General features: G+C 36.3%; 1 protein-coding gene across 1 annotated transcript in view; it reads right to left on the reverse strand.

Moving 5' to 3' along the window:
* Window positions 1-8,366: 8,366 nt before the first annotated feature.
* Window positions 8,367-16,962, reverse strand: part of LOC145998858 (gamma-glutamyl hydrolase-like) — a 34,408-nt gene continuing 25,812 nt past the window's right edge. The window contains exons 6-7 of the mRNA XM_083135535.1: window positions 13,316-13,544; window positions 8,367-10,709 (exon numbers count right to left, since the gene is read on the reverse strand). Coding sequence (XP_082991661.1) covers window positions 10,582-10,709; window positions 13,316-13,544 — 357 coding nt within the window. The 3' untranslated portion in view covers window positions 8,367-10,581. The remainder of the gene's footprint in view (window positions 10,710-13,315; window positions 13,545-16,962) is intronic.

The raw sequence follows: 16,962 nt of genomic DNA on the forward strand, positions 1-16,962 counted from the left end.
CTTATAACATATTGTTACCTGCTAATATACATATATATATAATATACATACACACACACACATATATATATATATATATATATATATATATATATATATATATATATATATATATATATATAGTGTGTGTGTGCGCGTGCGCGATTTGTAATTAATTAATACACTTACTAGGGAGGTCTAAGTCTCCCCCTCCGATTTCCATGAAACTTGGCAGGTGTATAGAGGCCCCCCCTCAAATGTCAAGATGAGGAGAAATTGAAGTGGGGATCTGACTCCGAAACCACGTAAATATGGCATAGGAAGAAACAGGGGGCATACGGACTCTCTATACACCTGTCAAATTTCATGGGAATCGCAGGGGGACACAGGAGTCAGATGATTCCCACGTCAATTTGTCCTCATCTTGACATTTGAGGCGGGTTTTGCCCCCTAAAACAGTCTTTTAGCCGAAACAAAAAAAAACAAACACGTATTTCTTCCTTTGGGCCCCTCTATACACCTGCCAAGTTTCATGAACATCGGAGGGGGACACAGGGGTCAGATCCTTACTTCAATTTGTCCTCATCTTGACATTTGAGGGGATTTTGCCCCCTGAAACAGTTTTTAGCTGAAACAAAAAAAACACGTAATTCTTCCTTCGGGCCCCTCTATACACCTGCCACGTTTCATGGAAATCGGAGGGGAACACAGGGGTCAGATCCCCACTTCAATTTGTCCTCATCTAGACATTTGAGGGAGGTTGCCCCCTAGAACAAATTTTTTGCCGAAAAAAAAACACGTATTTCTTCATTTGGGCCCGTTTATACACACACCTGCCAAGTTTCATGGAAATCGGAGGGGGACACAGGGGTCAGATCCCCACTTCAATTTGTCCTCATCTTGACAATTCAATGGGTCTCGCCCTGTAAAACCGTTTTTTAGCTAAAAAAAAAACAAAAAAAAACACGTATTTCTTCCTTTGGGCCCCACTATACACCTGCCAAGTTACATGGAAATCGGAGGGACACAGGGGTCAGATCCTCACTTCAATTTGTCCTCATCTTTACATTTGAGGGGGTTTTACCCCCTAAAACAGTTTTTTTAGCCGAAACAAAAAAACACGTATTTCTTCATTTTGGCCCGTTTACACACACACCTTAAAAGTATCATGGAAATCGGAGGGGGACACAGGGTCAGATCCTCACTTCAATTTGTCCTCATCTTGACATTTGAGGGGGTTTGCCCCCTAAAACAGTATTTTAGCTGAAACAAAAAAACACGTATTTCTTTCATTGGGCCCCCACTATACACCTGCCAAGTTACATGGAAATCGGAGGGACACAGGGGTCAGATCCTCACTTCAATTTGTCCTCATCTTGACATTTGAGGGGGTTTGCCCCCTAAAACAGTATTTTAGCTGAAACAAAAAAACACGTATTTCTTTCATTGGGCCCCCACTATACACCTGCCAAGTTACATGGAAATCGGAGGGACACAGGGGTCAGATCCCCACTTCAATTTGTCCTCATCTAGACATTTGAGGGAGGTTGCCCCCTAGAACAAATTTTTTGCCGAAAAAAAAAAAACACGTATTTCTTCATTTGGGCCCGTTTATACACACACCTGCCAAGTTTCATGGAAATCGGAGGGGGACACAGGGGTCAGATCCCCACTTCAATTTGTCCTCATCTTGACAATTCAATGGGTCTCGCCCTGTAAAACCGTTTTTTAGCTGAAACAAACAAAAAAAAAACACGTATTTCTTCCTTTGGGCCCCACTATACACCTGCCAAGTTACATGGAAATCGGAGGGACACAGGGGTCAGATCCTCACTTCAATTTGTCCTCATCTTTACATTTGAGGGGGTTTTACCCCCTAAAACAGTTTTTTTAGCCGAAACAAAAAAACACGTATTTCTTCATTTTGGCCCGTTTACACACACACCTTAAAAGTATCATGGAAATCGGAGGGGGACACAGGGTCAGATCCTCACTTCAATTTGTCCTCATCTTGACATTTGAGGGGGTTTGCCCCCTAAAACAGTATTTTAGCTGAAACAAAAAAACACGTATTTCTTTCATTGGGCCCCCACTATACACCTGCCAAGTTACATGGAAATCGGAGGGACACAGGGGTCAGATCCTCACTTCAATTTGTCCTCATCTTGACATTTGAGGGGGTTTTACCCCCTAAAACAGTTTTTTAGCTGAAACAAAAAAACACGTAATTCTTCCTTTGGGCCCCACTATACTGCCAAGTTTCATGGAAATCGGAGGGGGACACTTAGATAACCTCCCTTGTTAGTCTTACACTTTGTAATTATTTAACACTGCATATATTACAATGATTTATTTTAATTTGTAAAACTGTAACTGTAGAACAATTGTATAATTTTTGTATAACATTTCTATCTTGTTATATGTGTTAAAGGTTTCATCCTGGAATGGAATGTCTCACATTTATGTGTGTTTTCATTTCCAATACATTCCAATGAATACATATTCGTTTCAATGGCATTTACAAAATCACCTCGGACATTTGTGCACGAGTGTGTTAGCCGATGCGTAGCAAAGTATTTTATGAACAACACTTGAAAAAAATTCTTGTAGGATTAACGAAAAATTTCTTTGTAATCTAAGATCATAATACCTTTTAAGGTGTGGTAATATTATAATGGGATTGAGATACCAAACTCTCGGATCCGGATCCGGATTTTCAGATTCGGATCCGGATCTAGATCCGAAACTTTCAGATCCGGATCCGCGGATCCGAAATTTTCGGATCCGGATCTAGATCCGAAACTTTCAGACCCGGATCCGGATCCGCAGATCCGTAACTTTCTGAAAGTTTTTGGATCTTTTGGATCTGGGGATTTTTCGGATCCGGATCCAAAACTTTCAGACCCGGATCCGGAATTTTCGGATCCGGATCCAGATCCGTAACTTTTGGATCCGGATCCGGATCCGTTTGGCCATCCCTACTGTAAATTAAAAAATATTTCAAAGTAATCAAAATCTTATAAAAAAACAATTTGCAGATTTGCAGAGTCCAAACCTACTGATAAGCCAAGGTATGGCATCAGACAGCATTTGTTATGGACAGAGATCTTTGTTTAACATGGAGATAGAAACTACAAGCTCCAGATGTAAGGTATGCTTTGTCATTGAATGAATACCACCTGCTGCAGCCAAAATCCAAACCTTTAAACAATCTCTATTGTACAAGGTCTACAAAAATACAAATCTTTCCAGAAAAATAGTAAATTTCCCTCACTTTTCCAGGTTTTCCAGACTGGTAGACACCCTGTAACCTATAAATAAAATAAACTAGATTAATAACATTCAGGTAGGTTTGAATTAGTCGAGACCGAGAGTATGAGATACTACTAAAAATTATAAAATGTGCAGAAATTAGGTAAAAGCGAGAAAAAGTAACAGACTGCAAGAAGAAAGATCATCCTTGTTAGCCGAAGTGAAACTAGTATTTGTTGATGTTTACCATGAATCTGGAAGTACTGTGCAATTAACAAAATTTTTTGCCCGATTACTTAGCCATACAATAGAAGTGTACCATTACTATTCAATTGAATTATTATTACTATTCAAACTATGTATTTATAATTCACAACTCTACAAAATATACATATATCTGGTACGTACAGTTAGCCGCCTCACACATGAGAAGGAATCAATATCCTCCAGGTCTGGTTTGGGTCTATTTTAGACAGTCTCGTGACCCTAGGCAATGCAGAATCTGATATCTTTCTTCAATGTAAATTAATATCAAGATGCCCGTCAAAATAGACCTTTCTGATAAATTATAGTAGGTGAAGTGAATGCAAACAGAGACACATTATTGTAGAAGTCATAGTGGAGGAAACAAACGGGAAAAAATAGTCTAACCCGGAAATAATTACAACACAAATGTTTTTATGCCAGTTTGTGTGGAATGGTATAATGAATAATATATTAAATATCCGCCATAGGGAAAATCCGCCATCTTGGAAAATGGCGGCAAAAATTCATCTTAAAAATTAAAAATATATATATATCTTGAAAACAGTGCATTACACAAAAAATGAAGATAATCAAAATGAAAGAACAGAAAATTTTCTAAATTATATTTTTTGTTTGATAGAGCTACCATAAATCTTAATTGAATTAGAAAGATTCAAAATTTTTCTTTGATTTTTTGAATTGGCATAAAAGTTGGTATCTCGAACAAAACACAGCATAATGAAGGGACAATATTAATGACAACATGAGCCCAACAGAGGATTATACTGACTGTATCCACATGCCAGAGCCTCGCTAGTCTTCAAAATGCAGTCCAGGGTGTACTAATTGGAAGTGAGGGGCTTTTCCTGTGATCATAGGTTATCATAGGTTTAACAGTATTACCTCCGTAAATGATCTCAAGGATTTTGTTGGAGGTCTGAATCTTCCATTAGATAATCAACACATCTCAGGAAACTCATCTATGAAGACCACCCAGCTTTAATATGGGCTGCTACAGAGGACTATCAGAGTTCTCATATTTCAGAAATATTGATTGATCAAATGTGATGATGTTTGTGTGATTTACCTCTTTTCTTGCCTACAAATATAGTGCAATGTGGATTGAATTCACAACCTGGAAGTAAAGAAATCACTGGTTTCCCTGGATGATCACCTTTCTCGATTATTTGCCCCAGGACCTGCCACAGACGGACTCTTGTGTTGTCCATATATGTTTGTGATTGCCCATTCATCCATCCTTACCTTCATGATGACCCCTTGTGCTTCTGGCTATGATTTATTCAGATTGATTTGTTTTAGTTTATATTAGGTCGTTTTTCTGCCATGTTTGGCTAATCACGAAGATAAGGATGGATGAATGGACAATCACAAACACATATGGAATGAAACATACATGGGGAACAGTCTCCCCAAATACACACTTTTTGTATCCACACTATGGTCTCTTAATGCTAAGCCTTGTCTACCAGTGGATTTGACCCAAAATCATCTGCCCAAATTCCATTTTCAATATGATTCTTTCTAATTGTAGTAAGTAGAAAGTAAACTGTTCTTGCCCCTCCCTCCCCATCCACTCAGTTAAGACACCTAATAGCTGATACTGTGCGCATAGATTTTTGAACATGTAACAAACGCAAGTGAAGGAAACACTGCAGAAAACAATATATTACGTTCTCACCAATATCATAAGAAATTGAATACGTAAATTTAGGGAAACACATGACTCTGCATTAAACTACATATCTTTTCAACCCCTTACTCTAAAGACACAAAACATAAACCAATCTCTTAGAGGAAATCATAAGCTATGAATTTGGTTTAGTGACTTTAGGACGTAAATTACATAGTTTCTTACATATTTGCTGTTTTTTGTGCCAGAAACAAACTTTTAAGCTAATTCAAAAAATTAAACAAAAATTTTGACTCTCTAATTCAATTAAGATTTGTGGTAGATCTATCAAACAAAACCCATAATTTAGAAAATTTTCTACTCTTTCATTTTGATTATCTTCACCTTTTGTGTACAATGTACTGTTTTCGAGATATTATATATATTTATTTAATTTGTAAGGTGAATTTTTGCCGCCATTTTCCAAGATAGCGGATTTTCAGCAAACATCTGGATGGCGGATTTTTAATATATTATTCAATACACTATTCCACACAATGTGGCACAAAAAAAAAAATTGTGTAGCAATTATTTCCAGGTGAAATCGTTCATTTTCTCTACTATCATGCCCTTATTCATATGCTACACTGTTGTTCTCTGAATTAATTCATGTTAAAATGAATTTGAAAATAATTAACAAATAGTTATTGTCAGCTTGAGAGCATACATGCTAAGAAGGGTACAGAGGCGACTGCAGGTAGCTTCTTTGTATGGATCACGTAATAAATATTTGAATATCAAAATATTTTTATGTGAAGATGTGGTGTGCCCAAAGCTTTGTGGTTCACCCATGCAAGAAAGTCTGGCGCTCTCGCTGGTGTTTCCTACTAATTATTCATACTATGCTCCAAAAGGTGATTACTTTTAGGGAGACTTCATACGGAAGCAACACGCGACAAGCGAGAAGTGTGTGTTGATAACTGGTTCTCAGTAATAAATGCAACCAACCATTCAGCTTGTGTTGTTTGTTGCTTGTGTGTCCCTCGGACTGAGTTCATTTTCGACATACTGTGCATCATGTCATCCTGGTCTGTTGTTCGAGCATGCACAGTGAATATTTTGCTTTAGACCGAAGACGTCTGCACCACATGTCACTTGCTGCTTCAGTGTGAAATATCCATGTCACTTGAATGCAGACTTGTGTGACATGTTATCACACAGCTGTGTGAAATGTTGCTGTTGATTTGATTGTTCTCAAGAGGTATGTGTCCCTTGTTGTTTCAGTTTGAAAACTTCCTTAGGGAGATTTCACAGCCAAGCTACACGCTACAGGTGTCGGTTGAGAATTTCATCAATCGAACGCAGGCTTGTGTGGCCTGCAATGCTGCTAGGGTGCGAAACATTGTTGATTGGCTCATTCCCAAGCAAGACGGAACATTCACACTGAAGCAACACAAGTCCATTCAGTCTAAAGCCAAACGCACACGAACAACAGACCGAGGGGACACGATACACGATATTGAGATAAAGGCTCAGCCCGAGCGACATGCAAGCAACAAGCAACACGAGTAGCTTGTTTCAGTCGTGAACAAGCCATGAATATGTAATTGAATTCATTGTCATTCACCCTCTTAGGGATAACTCACACCGAAGTGACATGCGACACACCGAACCAAGTATCTCAGGAATAATAATAATATTGTTTCAGTTAAAATTATATTATTATTACATAAATAGGTAAAAAGAACAAATAATTGATTGATTGATTGAGTGATTTGGTGTTTTAAGTTCACTTTATGCACAGTAAAGCTAATCGGGACTGGACCTACAGTTTAAAGTGGGATCCGAACCACTATGTTCCTCCACCGGGTATCGAACCCGGGACCCCTTGATTACAAGGCGACGATGAAAAGAACAAATAAGAATAGAGATATAACAGTACATATTCATTATCTAGCTTACCTGTAGTTAAGATCGGCATAATTTGCATAAAACAAGTGCCCTGGCAAAGAAATTCATATTAAATTGATGAAGAATTGAATATTTATTGAATAAAAAAATGTTAGATCCAGTTGGCAAAAAGTAAAGTTCCTGATTAATACTTTATGCATAATATTATAAATAGTAGTGTGCATGCATAAATCTTTGGTACTGTCCTTCGAAGCCGCATGATCCCAATTTGCCTTCCAATAATTCAGAGGAAATTATAACCATCAATTATGGAATAAGTGATGAACAAGTATATTTTCATTATTTATTTTTAGTACTTAGTAAGTCTTTCTTGGGGAGGGGTCCAGACCCCTGGATCACCCTCCCTAAATAAGTCCTTGAGTCTCCCCGACGGAATAGTAGTAATTCTGTCACCTTGTATTCAAGGGGTGTCACATTCGATCTCCGGTAGAATTACACAGTGGTCTGGATCCCACTTATCCTGTAGGTGCAGTCCTGATTACCCTATATGAGCATGTAGTTGACTTAGAACAAACTTTCATTTTGCTATAATTTATGTAAGATTCAATTAGGACAGTCTGTATTAATGTATTTATCCTTTTGGAAAATGGAAATACGAGTAACACAAATGAAATACAATACACAGCCGGGTGAAGGAAATCAACTTTGGAGTTTCCCAAATGGTCGGAGCATGGTCAAAAGCAGACCCCAAGAAAGAAGACAATGAGAAGGGTACTAGCCCCACCTTTTGTAGTGAGAGTCCTCTATAGGCAAATGGCTGAACTTGTAGAACTTGAGTATAGTGATTCTGACAGGACATTTTGGTGTTTTCAAAATGCATGACATTGTTTTTATTCAATAAACGAATTTCTAAATTTGTAAATATTTATAATTATATAAATTGTCAACAAAGATGATTCGATTGTACAGAAAATGTTATTATACTATTTATATTATCATGTACAAATTATTCACTATCGGTTCATTATATATTTTGCATTCTTCCATTTTCTTTCATGCTGTATAAGTTACATATTTAAATTTACATTATAAAATTTTCTTCACTTATTATTGTGCTTGCCTTAAATACAGGGGCGCCGACTTGTCAAAATTATTGGGGGGCTCTGATCACTGAAATAAATGAATGAATGACTCACTCCCTCACTTTTTTAAAAATAAAAATTACGTCTTCATATAGCAGTTTTTAAGCAGCTATTATATTCCTCATGCAAATGAAATGTAACATGAAAAACGTTTAGAAAATGTTTCAAATTCTCTTTGTCTTTTGTGTCAGCTCATTTGTTTTTTTTTAGATAACAATTAACATTTTTATTGAAAAGTAGGCTATGTATTTACATTAAGAGGCCAACCTAACAGTTTGATGCCGGCCTCTGTAGCCTAGCGTGTTGGGTGGTCAACTCAACTCACTTTGATTCGGTGGTCTTGGGTTCGAGTCTCGGCGAGGGCATGGGTGTGTTTTAATGTCCGCAACAGACACGTAAAGAAAGGATATGTGACAGGTGCAAATAACCTTAGTGTTGATGTACCCATAAAAATAACTAATATTTACAATATTTAACAGTTTTATTGAATTATTTACATAAATGCTAACACAAATCGCAGGCAAATAGTTTTACTCTTTTGTTCTTGCTACAATATCTTACTTCTTAAATTTAATTTTGCAAAAAAAAAAGAACACATAGCATGCCATGCTTTAGCAATAATGCATTTGATCATAGCCATTCCCACTTTTGCAATACAGACTTTTCATAAGCTTTCCTTGCGTACTTTACTGGAAGTCAGTGTTAAATAAACTCAAAAACTTTAGAATTATTTTCCCCTTATTCTTTAGACTAGAGGAAGAGATTTCGAGGATAACTAAATATTGTACATATCAATATTGCCTGAAAGTTGTGTTTACGATCTCAAATTGTTCAGAATTCACTAAACAACATATTGGTATAATTGTCATATCAGCTCGTTATTTAGAAACTCTTTTTAGTAAAAAGGTTAACAATACTCACAATTATATACTTAGTATATAATAAGTCATGTGTTTTGCTGTCTCCGGTTATAGACCCCCCAAAGTTGATGGTCTAGAACATTTCAAATGTGTATTTAAAGTTAAGTTCATGTGGCACAATACAGAGTAAACTTTACAAGAGAAGCAAAATAATACATTAGATCCTCTTAAGCAAAATTATTTGAAGGGCTCTGCCCCAACATCATTAACATTGGGGGGGCTCGAGCCCCCCCCCCAAGCGCAATGGAGTCGGTGCCTATGCTTAAATATTATATGTAATTTTATTCCCATAGTGTATTCTTCCCATATTTGGATTTCTTTCATGTAGAAATTATTCAAATCATTATTGTCTAAAATTGTATTAATATTTTATTACTGTATGTATCATTATATGACGATTTCCATACCAGGGTTCCTACACAAAATCATGCAATTTTTTCCAGGACATTTCAAGGATTTTCTACAATTGCTCCAGGACAAGTGTAGAAAGTAAGCATGGCAAAATACACATCATTACATATTTTCTTTTATTAAAAAAAAATAGTTCTAATTTTTTTTAATGCAGGCTCCCAACTCCCCTACACCTGCTCCTTTCCACACCTTTCATTTCTTAATATAATGAAGGTTATTTAATTTTTACAATAATACAGAATAAATACAAAGGTAGAAAAAATAAACACAAGTATATATAAGTTTATGAAAAATTACCATCTTCTATTACAAATAAACAAGAATAATATCCTTGGAAAACTTGAAATATTTAGGATAGCAAACCCTTTTTTTAACCATTATCATCATCATCATATTTTCTACCTCTAAGCGATACAAAATAATACAAAAGTGCGGGGCATTATACTTCAATCACAAAAATAAAACTTATCACAAAACTATGACTATAGTACACAGCAACGTGACATAAGTAAATAAACCACTGTCATGACACTGGCCTGTTTTAAATAAAAACTTATTGTAATTCATACAAATAAAATGGGGCAAAGCAATTTCCAGGACAATCTCCAAAATTCCAGGTAAAGCTTGGAAAAATGTGAAATTTCATAACATTTCCATGCCTGGAAGGAATATTTTAAAATTCCAGGTTTTCCAGGACACGTAGGTACCCAGCATACCTATGGACATGGGTCAACAGAAATAAAGATTTTGAACTGTTTACAATGGCATATTGTTACAATGGGCCTCTTAATTTGAATAAAAGAAAAATCAGTTTACTCAGGAAGGATGCAAGAAAGGCTTGCAAGGTAAATTTTTTACAGTAACTTAGAATCAGGCTTTATACGTCGATCCAAAAACTGAGATATTTGACAGATAATATATTTTAAAATATAGAAGTGATAAGAAATTTACAATATTCTCTTTTAAGATTCATCCTTACTAATCAATTTGCCACAAAGGTGATTCAATGCCTCAAATGGTTTTTGAGAAAAAGTGTACCGAATGGAGGTCTGCTTTCCGCTGCCCATGATATGGCCTCTTAAGTGACAATTTATTCATGAAATAGATAGCATTGTTCGTAAGTAATCCCTTGTGAACCTGTGTATGTTGGTTCATGATTCCAAATAAGTGAATTAGACTCCTCTTCTTCAGTTTGAAAACGATGGCCACTCTTACGTGCTGTGAAATTAAAATCACACATTCATCAATTTATAACATTATGAAACTCCTACTGTATTACTAGTCAACTTAGAACACCCTTAATTAGCTCATAGAAGTGGAATCACACCTTATCACTCACCCTGAGTGCTTGACAGAGACAAAATGCTCTGAGCCATCAGTGGTCTTACACAGTGGTGGCTGGTGGTCTGGCTCTATGGGTGTGCATTTTAGCCTTCCATCCAGAAATGTTAGCACCCCTCTTAATTACTCACACCTGTTTTTGTGTGCATAATAATGCTAAATGTATTGGCAACTCAAGTTACGACCACCTTTTACTGATAATGACACTACGGTAGATTTGAATTTGAAAAATTTAAAGTATGAATTTGAATATGAATTACAAATTTGAAATATATCTATCATGATCAGGAGAAGAGATATTACTGGGCTATATATAATTCAGCATTCAATAACCTGACAAAATCTATCAAAATGTAGAAAAACTGATCTACAATATCAACTTGTAACTTGCAAAATACAGTGGAACCTCGATTTTACATTTTTCAGGGAACCAGGGTGGAAAAACTTAAAATGCAGGAAAATGTAAAAGCGAGGTAAAATTGATAACATCTTGCTATGTTGGGACCATCAAGATTGGATGTAGAATGTGGGAAAATGTAAAACCGGGGAACATAAAATCGAGGTTCCACTGTATTTAGTAAAAACTAACTCCCTCGCTCCACTGATAATAGTGAAGATGAAGAATAATATTTGCATACCTTGAACAGAGAAGCCGATCGAACTACTACTTGCATAATATCAACTGTAATTTATGTAGTAGTTGTTTATTCCTAATGACTAGAGGCATGCATATTTCGTTTTTGGCGAAAACAGAAAATGTGAAATAACACATTGGAATGTTAATTTTGTGTATTTTCCTACCGTTTTCTCACGAAATAATGCGAAATACACTCTTAAACATGAAATTTAGAGTTTACATACCACTCCAGGACACTTTCTGAAGTCAGAATTATACTGCGAGTTATGCAATTCATGGAATTGATTAATTCTGCTCAAATATTAGAGAAGCAAAAATGGCTCCCTTCATGCAGGAATAAACTTAATATTCTGGTAATGACATAAATGCATTATTAAAAGGGATTTGTATATTTTGTGTAGTAAGAGCCATTTTTAAATCAAATTTAGGGTTATATTCACAATTTTAAAACCAAAGTGTCATTTTATATACCACTTTTTCACTGCTATAACAGCGAAATTTTATTTTATTTACCGCTTTTGAACCTGAAATTGACTCTGTTTTTGTACCGAAATTTTGCTTTTCTGTTTACCAAAAATATGTGCCTCTACTAATGACCCATTAACAGTACCAAAAAAACAACAGTACACAGTCCACTCATTCCACACTACTCTTCTCCGTGCTTCAAAATTTTTCTTTCCCTTCCACCGTATCTGTATTATTGAGTGGTGTGAATAGAAGGTAAGCTACCGAATCACTGCTTCGGAATGCAATTTGAATTTTTGCATAATTCCCAGGATAATTAGTGTCGAGAGTAGCCCGTGAAAGACTAAAATGCCGCAAAGCAGTGGCGTGTGGTGTTTTTATCAAAGCAAGCCTGCCCCTTGATGTACCATTGTTTATTTAAAAATTATATATTCAGTGCTTCGGCTATCTAAATGGTCACCGCATGCCACTGGTACTATTACTGCAGTTGCTGCAGTAACTCCCCTCCCTTCCTTCTTTGTCAGAAACTTCATCAACGTCAAATACTAAGTCTGTGCTTTCGCTGTGAACAGTTTTTCCTTTCATGATGAAATCAAACAATTGGAACTGTAACATCAATGAGCTTTTGACAGTGCTGCACAATTTTGCAACACAGGAATGGGTGAACAATGGAGACAGCTGATTACCATGTCTATGCTCCCTCTGCTTGAGATCTTACCTAGTGAGGAAATTGTCATCACCGTGAAACATAAGATGTACTGATTCATTGCTGACTAGGCAGATGGTATTCAATGCCTCCAAAATATGGGAAACCCTCTCTCACATTGTTGGCAGCATGTTGTGGATACTCTCGGGGACTACTTTGAGGGTTCATAGTGTGCTTTGTTCAAGCATCTTTTGATTTTGTACTGACAGTGTAGCCTCGTGACTAATACACACATGTAGAACAAAATTTTTTCAATGTTTTCTTTTTTCTTTAGCACTTCCGTACCAACTTCTGGTACACATGACATGCCTTGTTCATACATTATTCAATTTCACAAAGTGTCCTCTTCCATTTGTATATTTCGAATTTTTACGCAAGTCCTTCATTCTTGTGAAAAAAAAAAAATAGTTGGCAGCTCTCGTAGCTAATTCAATTGAATTATCAAAAAATTATTACTATTATTTTTTTTTAAAATTATCCAAAAGTTAATAACCAAAAATTACATTACCAGTGAGAAAAAATGCCTACAAAAATCTAATAATCTATTATTAAAAATAATTACAAGAAAGAAATATGTTGAAGCAAGTTTTGGTACTTCTAGTCACCACAAGCGTTTGGAGATTGAAAGCTTACACATTACGGCAAACTGACCAATTGCAATCTGCATTTGCTTACCTTCATTGACAAAGAAATTTCCAAAATACTGTGCACTTGTTACGGCTTCACTGGTGTGTGGAATGCCTTTCTGCTTGGTATTCCACTCGTAGAGGTTTTTCTCTGGATGAAACTGAGTGCCGTAGAATGGGAATTCATTTCCTTCCACAACAGAAATGAAACTAGTTGACGAGTCATTGTTCACTGACAGTATTTTGAACTGCTCATCCAAGCCAAATGCAGTGAAGTTCTTCATTATGAAAAATAATGTAAAAGCACATAAGCAATATTTATTTTCAAAACAAGTACTATGTATTGTACTTCTCTATTTTTTCAACATTTACATGTAAAATCTGCATGCTACTTGCAAATTCTGGTGTACCCCCCTCTTCTCTTCATTATGTATCTTCATGACCTTCCAGAATATCTTTCCGACTCTTCTAGAAACCTCCTTTTATTTGCAGACGATTGCAAAATATACAGTAAAATATCCAATTTTAGTGATATGGCACTTCTGCAAAAGAATTAAGACTCCCCGATAAGTGGTGCGAAATATGGAACTTAAAACTTTACCGTCAAAAATGTACTACAATGACATTCCCCTTAAAGAAAAACAGAATAAACACAAAATACTTCATAAATAATAATTGTGTACAAAGAATTGCAACACAGAAGGACCTGGGAGTCATATTTGATAAACTTTCCTTTTCTGAACACATCTCCTCAGGCACTAAGGGCTCTATGCTTATGTTGGGTCTACTCTATCATTTCACCGAAATAAGCAACCTGTCTGCTTTCAGCACTCTTTACAAATCTATCATTTCACCCAAAATTGAATATTGTTCTCCGACCTGGTCTATGGCATGCCCTTCAAAATTAGAGAGACTAAATTCTGTTCTAAATTTCTTCCTGGCTATTGTTCATTACCGAATTAGAACCACTAAAAACCTACAAAAGCAGACTCTGAAAATTTTTAAATATTCAACCACATCATAAGACATAAACTGGCAGACAATGTATTCCTGCATAAGATAGTTACTGGCACCATCAGAAGTGACCACCTTCTTCAGGAAATTCCCTTTTGAGTGCCATCTCACACAACAAGAAGCACTCAACTTTTTGCTTCTCAGAAGGCAAGGTTATCTCTCATACAGCGTTCTCTACTCTACAGACTATCCAGCCAATTCAACAAGTTAACAGGCCAAATAGACATTTTTGAAAATCAGGCACATTTTAAAAGGCTGTTGTACAAAAATGTGTAAGGTTCTTTAAGGATATAATTTTTGTTTATGTTGTTATATTTTGTTATTCTTTTTCTACTGTTACACACTTCAATATAAATTGGCTAACACTGTATTTGGAATTCTTGTTAAATAAATAAATAAATTATGTGTCACTGTTATTTTAAACATATTGGGAAATGTTAACAAAAATGAGCAGGTGCTCATGAGCACATCCTTCAATGGTGGTTGAGCATTTTTCTTTGTATTCATTAATCAGTAAATACAGCAAAAGATACAATAACAGGCACTTGTTTCACCAAAACTAAGTAAAATGCAGGTCCTCCTCTGTGGCCGTGGGTCTAAGGTGTTGTGCTTTGGGCTCCGACTGCGGGATGGCAAGGGTTTGAGTACGCCTGGGTTCAGTCTCTGGGTTTTCAGCTTGTGTATAGGACCAGTGACAACCCACCATTGTGAGGAAATTAGGGAGCTAGGAGCGAGTAGCGTAACCTGGTCACGGATATCTCCTATAATGGCTGGGGGTTCGACATGCTGACCCAACGTCAACCCATTACTGGCTGAAGATCTCCACACCTCTAGGTAGGATTGTGGGAGGAAGACTGGCAGTCAGGAGATAGGCCAAGGCCCTTATGGGCTGTAGAGCTGTGTGTTGTTATTATTTTTATTAAGTAAAATGCTGAATGCATAAATTCCTTACTGAAAAGTATCAACTTCTCATAGAAAAATCAACTTATCTCTAACCTGATGAACTACCTACATATGCAGTCGAGTGATTCGTTCATGCATAACCACCTGCAAAATTTCTGAAAATGTGAGGACACACTTGACAGGTGCATGTGCTCAAATTGTGGGCATGTCCTCAGCCTTTCTATTCATATAAAATTAGCAACAGCCTGTTCTATGGTGATAATCAGCAAAAGTTGAAAAACAACCTCTGTGTGATGGTTGTGCCTGTCTGTCAACCTATGCCAAATTATTAATGTCTCAGAAACCACAAGTGTGATAAAACAAAATAATGGACCGGTGGACCTGCTAAACAATAGCTCAAGGCAACAAAAAACAACTCAATCAGCTGGTCCATCTGACCATGAAAGGCAACAGGCAACAAAAACCAACTCGATCAGCTGGTCCATCTGACCATGAAAGGCAACAATCAAAAGTAGCCTGTCAATATCTTGGACACTAGGAAATGTGAAGATTTAATATATTCTACAAATGAAGTTCTTGTAAATGTTAGTTTAAAACACAATAAAATACTGTATTTGGATTAGCATTTCCATCTGCCCATGTAGGTCAAACAATTGACAGATTTTTAATGCTTTGATATCTCCAAAATCATTCAAACTATGAATACAGTGGTGGGTTAAAAGAAGCATGAATTTTCTACATGCTGTGATCTCAATCTTAATTATTGGCCTGTCTATTTGCCCTTCCTACTCAAGAATTGATACTATCGATTTCTCAGGAACTACTAAAGATAGAAAATTAAAATATGGTACACAAACATCTACCTAATACTAACCATAACATGATATAAAGCAGGGGTGCCTAAACTTTTTCATATGCACGGCCAGAGATGCCAATTGAATTATTAGTTGTGGACCATGGTGCTGATCACATGACCTCAAACCAATATCGAGAATGTGTGGGCACCTACCCCCACATCCCCTAAATGTGCCTTCATGGAACTTTGCTATATGCATGGGGAACTTGACCCTTTCTTTTTGTCTTACCACATTAAATTTTACTTACACAACCAGATAAAATTATGAGTTTTACAAGTACTGCGGGCCATAGTTTGGCCAGACATCATATAAATGATATATTGATGTGGTTGTTTGTCTATGGCAGTCAAATAATTGAAAATCAACAATTGGTATGTAAGTTGAATCTTTGATTGATTTGGTTTATTTGTACTTCACTTTTCTGCCACTTCGGGCAAATAGTGAAGATGAATGATGAAGGAACATTCATAAAACACATCCTCGACCAGGCTGGAGTTTGAACACAAGATCTCTGGTGCTGTAGCATGCTATTGTTACTCCTCTGCCATGGAAATCAGCTTGAACCTTCAATATCTCAGAACTGCATAAAGCTACAAGCATGTAGTTTGGTGTAACAAAAAATATATATAAAGTATCACACGGTGGCCACTCTAGGACTATGATAAAATTCAAGTATAATTCCTGGTTTTCGAGGCAAACGTGTCCAAAATTCAAGGGTATAAGCAGATGTTTTCTCTGTCTCACCACCCACACGCAGACACACACAAACATATTAACAATATAAAAGATCTGCGCGATTCCAATGTATCCAAAAAATTATGATTCAATTCAATTAATACATATAAGAAATTAATTTACGATGTGGAGTTTACACTTACTATTTCACCTACTCAGTTTCGAAATACATCTACAAACACAAGTC

This window comes from Lepisma saccharinum, chromosome 14 (genome assembly GCF_977018435.1).
Source record: "Lepisma saccharinum chromosome 14, izLepSacc3.1, whole genome shotgun sequence".
NCBI classification, from domain to species: domain Eukaryota; kingdom Metazoa; phylum Arthropoda; class Insecta; order Zygentoma; family Lepismatidae; genus Lepisma; species Lepisma saccharinum.